The sequence below is a fragment of the Gracilinanus agilis genome, chromosome 3 (assembly GCF_016433145.1).
Source record: "Gracilinanus agilis isolate LMUSP501 chromosome 3, AgileGrace, whole genome shotgun sequence".
NCBI classification, from domain to species: domain Eukaryota; kingdom Metazoa; phylum Chordata; class Mammalia; order Didelphimorphia; family Didelphidae; genus Gracilinanus; species Gracilinanus agilis.
In genome coordinates, this window is record NC_058132.1 from 649,714,602 (window position 1) to 649,721,988 (window position 7,387).

At 54.0% G+C, this 7,387-nt stretch overlaps 1 protein-coding gene across 1 annotated transcript in view; it reads right to left on the minus strand.

The window, feature by feature from the left end:
* Positions 1 to 572: 572 nt before the first annotated feature.
* Positions 573 to 7,387, minus strand: part of AGXT (alanine--glyoxylate and serine--pyruvate aminotransferase) — a 28,797-nt gene continuing 21,982 nt past the window's right edge. Inside the window, exons 8-11 of the mRNA XM_044670899.1 lie at positions 6,539 to 6,608; positions 4,666 to 4,761; positions 2,017 to 2,145; positions 573 to 1,006 (exon numbers count right to left, since the gene is read on the minus strand). Of these exons, the coding sequence (XP_044526834.1) occupies positions 899 to 1,006; positions 2,017 to 2,145; positions 4,666 to 4,761; positions 6,539 to 6,608 (403 nt within the window). The 3' untranslated portion in view covers positions 573 to 898. The remainder of the gene's footprint in view (positions 1,007 to 2,016; positions 2,146 to 4,665; positions 4,762 to 6,538; positions 6,609 to 7,387) is intronic.

The following is a 7,387-nucleotide window of genomic DNA, read 5'->3' on the forward strand; positions in this document are numbered from 1 at the left end:
GACTTGAGGCACGTAATTACTGACACTGCTGTGTCTCAGGAGGGCCCGGAAAGCAAGTTTTCTAGAGTCCCGTCCGCTGCCTTATCCAACATGCTGTGTGCCGGAGGGGCGGTGTGCGGGTGGGTGGCACCATTGCTGGGGACAGGGTCAGGGTGGGGTGTGTGTGTGTGCGTGTGTGAGCGTGTGTGTGAGCGTGTGTGTGTGTGTGTGAGCGTGCCGACTCTCAGGAAAGCTTCCTGAGCTGCCTATTCCAGAGGAAAGAAAATAGATGCTCGAGTTTACTGCTGTGTAGGTACATTAGAAGTAAATGGAGATTGATTAATTCCAATTTCAAGCCATTAATTTCAGTAGGTTAATTGGATTATTTGTCCTCGCAGCCCTTGATGAGCTTCTCGGCCGGCGGGGTGCGGCGGGGTGCGGCGGGGTGCGGCGGGGTGCTTCGGGGTGCCGAGTGCTCGGACGGGCCCCCCCGCTCCGATTTCCTTAGGATCCGTCTAGGGAGGCCCGCAGGCCGGACGCTGAGCTGTCTCAGTGGGACGCCTGGGAGGCAGGTGAAGGCAGAGGAAGCCGAGGCCAGACAAACCTGGTTCTTTTATTAAAGAAAGTCATCGGCGCGGCCTGAGCTGACAGCGATTTCCCAACCAGGAACTGAAGCTGCAAAGGCCGTTTCCAGGGATTTGGGGCTCTGAGCTCCGTAGGGATAACCGACACCCCCAAACAAAGAGAGGACCCGAGAAGGCCGGGGGGAGCCGGGCTTTCTAGGCCCCGTGACTCTTCCTTTCTCAAGAACACGACTTCCCTCTTCCTCCCTCGGCTTCCATTCCCACCCACCTCCAAGCCCATTAAAGTTCAGGTCCAGGTATTTGGGATAAGGCGGTCAGGGAGGAGGCCGGGCCTCCTACAGCTTGTTCTTGGGGCAGTGCTGCAGAGCGTCCTTCAAGGCCGCGATGACACGGTCCACGTTGGCTTTGGTGGCGTTATACCCCAGGAGGCCAATTCTTAGTACCTAGAGAGGGCGAGAACACGAGAAGGCGGGATGATGGGAGGCCACGGCCGAAGGTCAGCCTCTTCCTACGATCGGGGCCTGGCTGACCGGCCACGTCGCTCCCTTTGGGTCCTGGGCATTTGGGTCGGGTCCCCACCCTGAGCATCGCAGCTCCTTCTCGGAGCGGGAGCAGAGTTCTGGGCTTGGAGTCGGAAAGACTCGAATCCATCTCCAGCCTCTCACCCTCACCCTAAGAGCGGGAAAGCCGTCGGCAAGTTCTAAGCCTCCGTTTCCTCATCTGTACAGGACGTCACCGCCTCCCGTCTAAGTGGCGCGTGTGAGCCGCCAGACAAACTCTGGCTATCGCCGCTCTCATTTTTGTTGCTCCGTGTGTCCGGGAGCAGAATGGAAGGAGATGGGGTCCCCCCAAGGAGGTCCCCCAAGGAGTCCCCCCAAGGAGGTCCCCCCAAGGAGTTCCCCCAAGGAGTCCCCCCAAGGAGGTCCCCCAAGGAGTCTCCCCAAGGAGGTCCCCCAAGGAGGTCTCCCCAAGGAGGTCCCCCCAAGGAGTCCCCCCAAGGAGTCTCCCCAAGGAGGTCCCCCCAAGGAGGTCCCCCAAGGAGTCCCCCCAAGGAGTCTCCCCAAGGAGGTCCCCCCAAGGAGGTCCCCCAAGGAGTCTCCCCAAGGAGGTCTCCCCAAGGAGGTCTCCCCAAGGAGGTCGCACGCCATGCTGGGGATGTGAAAAGGCATCCCTGGCCAGGTGAGGGCTGGACCAGAGGGCCTTGGCTGTGCCGCCCGTCTGCCTCTGAGGCCCTGTCCATGGCCGGGTGTTACCCCTCACACAGACCGCAGGTCATACATTTAGAGTTAGGAGGGCCCTGGAGGCCCCGTCCAAGCCTCTCCTTTTACACAGGAGGAAGACGAGGCTCAGGGAAAGCCATCTGCCCCCCGAGAGCCAACTTCCCTTCGATTCCAGCTCCAGAGGCCGACCCACCGGCCCGGCTTCTCGGGGGCTTCTGGCCTCGCAGACGTACCATGCCGGTGGAGGGTCCCAGGCCTCCTGTGATCTCTATGTTATGGTTCTTCATGACGTAAGCCACGAGGTCCTTCCAGTTGTATCCCGGAGGCACCGCCACGGTAGTGACTGTGGGCAGCCTCACCGCCTGCAAGACAAAGCCACACCCAGCTTTCTTAGGGCCCTCCTTGCCTTCGTAGGTGATCGAGAGGCGGAAGCTACAAGCCGGGTCATTTAGGCCTCATTGGCCAGGCTGGTCCTCCTCTTGGCCCGCTGAGGCCAGAGCGATGACCAGCAACTCTGGGTCCTGCATCCAGGGCTCGGCAATCAATTCTGAAAGACCAGTTCAGTGGACGGGGAAAGAGCCTAAGCTTTGGGCCACTGGGGGGTGAGACTCCCGGACACTGACCCATGGTGGGGGGGGGCAGAGACTGGGGGCACCATCAGGCCACTCCTGAAGAGGTTGTCACATGGAAGGGACAGGGCTGGACTTCAGGGGAGCTTCCCGAGGGTGCTTCGATCCTCAAACTGCCAGCTTCTTGTTTTAACTAGTCACCCTTGCTAATGAGGGCCTGAATTCAGGTGCTGAAGGAATGCGGTAGTTCTAAATATTTTTGTTTCTAACTTCTATTTTTCTGTATTTTCTAGGTTTCTAAATTTCAGTGCCCTGAGGCAAAGCTCTGGCTGCCCACCTTAGTTATTGTTCTGATGGGGAGTCATTTTCTCAGACTCTCAGATTGACTCTGGCTATGGATGACTGGCTTGGCATGGCTCATAGGAAAATCATCGACTAGGAAAAGGGCCTGGACCTATGAGCTCCCGGGTACAGGGAACTTCTCATGAGGAAACTCTCTTCACTAATTCGAGATAGTATTTTCTGGGACTGGGGGGCTCTGGGAGCTTTGTCCCAGGGTCACACACGGCAGAAGTGTCAGGTATGAGGCCCTCTGCAGCACCCGGTTAAAATGCAGTGGAGAAATAGTTAATAAAATCTATTTAAAAATATAATCAGACATAGATATGACGAAGTCAATATTGGGCTCACAGAGACCCTTCTATGAGGATTTGTGACCTCCAGCTTCTGTCTAAGTTTGATGCCTTTGGGTTAAGAGCAGGATTTGGACCAAGACATGCCTGGCATCTCCATCCGCTCTGCCAAAGCTGCTGTGCTAATAACGCTAACTATTATTTCAGTAGTTCTAGAGAGGCTTTTATGACTTGCAAAGTGCTTTGCTTACGTCATTGTTAGACCTGTAGTTCTTTTCTTTTTTCTTTTTAAAGCCTGGGTGTCCTCATCTCCCAGAGGCTGAAGCAGAGGGGCTCCTCAGGGCCCTGACCCCCACCCCCATCGCTTAGCACAAGAACTTCTACCTACTCCACTTCAGACCTGGACAGATTTGTTCCTTCTGATGGTCACCCCCATTCCCTCCATCTTCACCCAGGGAGATCCTGGGGCTTCACCATCCTAAGGCCAAATAGTGCAGCCCCCTGGTCAGCCCACCTTGCTGCAGCCCCAAATCCCCAAGATTAAATGACCCACCAGCTTTAGCATCCCCAGAGGCAGGGCTTCCAGGCACCGTCCCCCCAGCCTGACTCTTTATTATCTACCCCTTTACAAAGATAGGCCAGTCAGTGTGGCATAATAGAGATGCTGAGGTCTGGGATTTTAGAGGGTTTTTATTATTTGTAAATCCCGGGAGGAGCTGGGATTTTGACACAACTGAGACAGATCAAACCCAAAAGGCCCTGAATAGGGAACTTCCCAGGGAACATTCAGCATTTCAGAAAGGCCACATAAGTGACTCAGTCTCCCACAACTTGGAAGTGTCAGAGCCAGGATTTGAACTCAGGACTTCCTGACTCTAAGTCCAGTACTTTCTATCCAGTGAGAAATCTAGGAGCCAAGATTCAAGCCCATCTCCTCTAGTTCCAGAGAGAGACCCTTCCACTCCACCATGCTGCCTTCCAGTGATGGAAGGAGCAAGAGTCTGCATCTATGCCTTGTTTCACCCTTTACTGGGTGGTAAGTCTCTTCCTTCCTTCCTCCCTCCCTCCCTTCGTTCCTTCCTTCCTTCGTTCCTTCCTTCCTTCGTTCCTTCCTTCCTTCGTTCCTTCCTTCGTTCCTTCCTTCGTTCCTTCGTTCCTTCGTTCCTTCGTTCCTTCGTTCCTTCCTTCCTTCCTTCCTTCCTTCCTTCCTTCCTTCCTTCCTTCCTTTCTCCTTCTCCCTCTCCCTCTCCCTCTCTGTCTCTGTCTCTCTGTCCCTCTGTCTCTCTCTCTCTCTCTCTCTGGCATAAATAATAAATCAATACTATACAATAAATACAATACAATAAATAAATCAATAATAAATAATGAATCATTACTATATACTATACTGGTTCCAAAGCAGAGGAGTGGCAAGGAATAAACAATTGGGATCAAGTGACTTACCCAGGGTCACAACTCTGGGAAGTGTCTGAGGCCAGATTGGAATGAAGGACCTCCCATCTCTGGGCCTGGTTCCTGACCCACCCAGCCCCTCTCTTTGCTATCTTCTTCCCCACAGCCCTGCAGCCAGGGGCCCCACTATTTCTCCTTTGCAGCGGTGTTCCGTTCTGGGGCTACTCCAGGTGAGAGCCGCTTTCCCCACCTCCAGCCTGTTGGCCCACAGCCCTGCCACCTGCCTTACCGGCTCCTTCACAAAGAGCTGCAGGCCCAGCTTCTGCAGCCCTTCGTACAGGTAGTTGGTGGCCTGCTGGTGTTTCTTCCAGCTCTCCTCCAGGCCCTGAGCAGAGAAAAGAGAGCCTGTGAGTGCCTCAGGCAGAGGAGGGCTGCTGTGAAGAGGGGAGAAGAGACCCCGAAAGGAGATGGAGAAAAGGTGGATTCCTCCGGGAGGCCCTCGCCCGAGCTCCCAGGCATGGTGGGCCCCAGGATCCCCATCAGTCTAACCTGTGGAAGGAAGATCAAGAAAAAGAAGACCGAAGAGGAGGAAAAGGAAGGAATGAGTGGGAGGAGGAAGAGAAGGACGATAAGTTTATTTATTATTTAAATTGTAATTTATTAATCAAAATTTTAATTTAGTCATTACAATTTTAAATCAAATTTAATATGGATTAAAAGTATTTAATTCAATTCTATTTAAACACATAGAATAGATTTAAATGTAGGAAGGACCTCAGAAGCCAGCTTTTGTACTGATTAGGATGCTGAAGCCAAGAAAAGTTAGTGATTATGGTAGCAAGTGAAAGAAGAGTTTTCAGGCCCGGGGCCTTGAGCTCTGAATTCAGGACTTGCTCCGCAGAGCCGCTCTCCCCCAGACAAGAGGAGATGAAGAGGACTGGCCCTCGCCTCCATCAGTTCATTGGACAGATGAGGAAACGGAGGCAAATGGAGTGAAGTGACTTGCCCAGGGTCATACAGCTCAGAAGTGCCAGTAGCCAGATCCGAACTGAGGAAGACGAGTGTTTCTGGTGCTGGACGCGGCACTGCTGCCCCCTCTCCCACCTAGGCGCCCCCCCCCCACTTCTCTCTGCCCCTGCACATCCTTGGGGAAGCCGAGCTCCTCGGGTCGCCCCTGCCCTGGGTCTGAACCTCTGTCCAGAGGCAGCTGGCAGGGCGGTCACAGAAAGAACATTCGGATAACAAATTCAGGTTTGCAAACTCTCTTGGGTCCAACGCCTTGATGTGATTCACATTCTTATTTTGTAGATGCAGAAACGGAGGCTGAGAGCCGGAGGCAGGATTTGAACACAAGCCTGGCTGCCTCCTGGCCCAAGCTAGGCGGCACACGTGCCCCGAGGCTCCTCCCAGCCTTGCTGGGTCCTTTGGGTCCAGGTTAGTGATTTGTATCTGTTTCGGGCCCTCCTGAGAGTCTCAGATAGTATCATCTCGTGCCAGTACTTGTTTTCCAAGCAGCATCTCTCCCCCTTCCCTCTGCAGCCCTCCTGGGGAGGGGGCGCAGGGCTGAGGGAATGGAGAAGAGCCTTTGCACAGATATTCCCAGTGAGGCAATTCCCAAGGAAAGGGGGCGTCTGGCTCTGTGTGCAACTGTGAGCATCTGAGCAGGAGGGGAGGGCCGGCCCGGAACACACTGGACACTGAGGAAGAGCGGACGCAGGTGTTCCTGACGTGGAAGCCGGTTCTGAACCGCCGGACCCAATCGCCTCTCTTGGCTACGTCATAATTATATTGAAACAGAATAGATAGCCCAGTGGGTAGTGCTGGAGTCAGCGGGACTCCTCTTCCTGGGTTCAAATCCAACTTCAGACTCGTTCTAACCATGTGGCCCTGGGCATGTCACTTCCCCCTGTTGGCCTCAGTTTCCTCATCTGTCAAATGAGCTAGAAAAGGAAATGGCCAACTCCTCCAGGATCTTTGCCAAGAAAACCCCAAGTGGGGTCAGGAAGAGTCGGACCTGACTGGAAGCGCTCCACAACAGCCGGAGCCCACAATGCAACTCTCCCCAGCAAAGCTCCCGAGGATCAAGTCTGCAGAAGGAGGGGAGGCTTCCGCGGAGGCTCTCTGGGCCTTCCCACCCTCAGGGGCATGAAGAACAGGCTCACCTCTTCAGCGAGCATGGCCAAGCTCTCTCGAAGCCCCAAGAGGCTGATGACTGGGGTGGTGTGATGGTACCTGGAAGACATCAGACAGCGTGCAATCAATGGCTCCAGAGGGCACGAAGGGCTGGAGGCACCAGGGCCAGAGCCCGGACCTCAGGGGCCAGCCAGCCCAGCCGGGGCCTGCCTGAGCATCTCCTCTGGGATGGAGCTCACTAGTGGCTGTCCAGCCTTTGCTCGAAGATGCCCTGCGAGGGGAGCTCCTCCGCCACCTCCGAGGGGCCCCTCACTCTTCCACAGCTCCAGTTGTGAGGCGCCATTCCCTGTGTCAAGCCACATCCACCCCCTTCCCTAGAGCTCGAGCAGGCTGGGCCAGATGCCTCCGAAGTCCCTCTCCTGGCTATAGCTCAGCTCCTGTGACCATCCATTGCTCCCTGCTTGACCAACTTGAGTCCAAGCAGGGTGAGTCAAACTCTCACCTAACAGCCTGGCCAAGTCATCTTGTCTTCATGCTACAATTGCTGTTTTCCGTAAAAAGATGCTTTTTAGATTACTGGAATTTTAAAAATTAATTAAATTAAGAAACACATTTAAATTGTATTAATTTATATTTATGATATGATTACTCTAAATAGACAAAAACCTATTTACATAAGAGCCCCTCAGCGTTCTCAATAACTTTTAAGAGCATAAAGGGGTCCTCAGGCTAAGACATTTGAGAATCACTACACCACATGGCACTACATAGACCACAATTTCCCCTCAAATCTGGCACGTATGGGCCTGAAATGTGGCCTCAGCAATCTCTTCTCTCTCTCTCTCTCTCTCTCTCTCTCTCTCTCTCTCTCTCTCTCT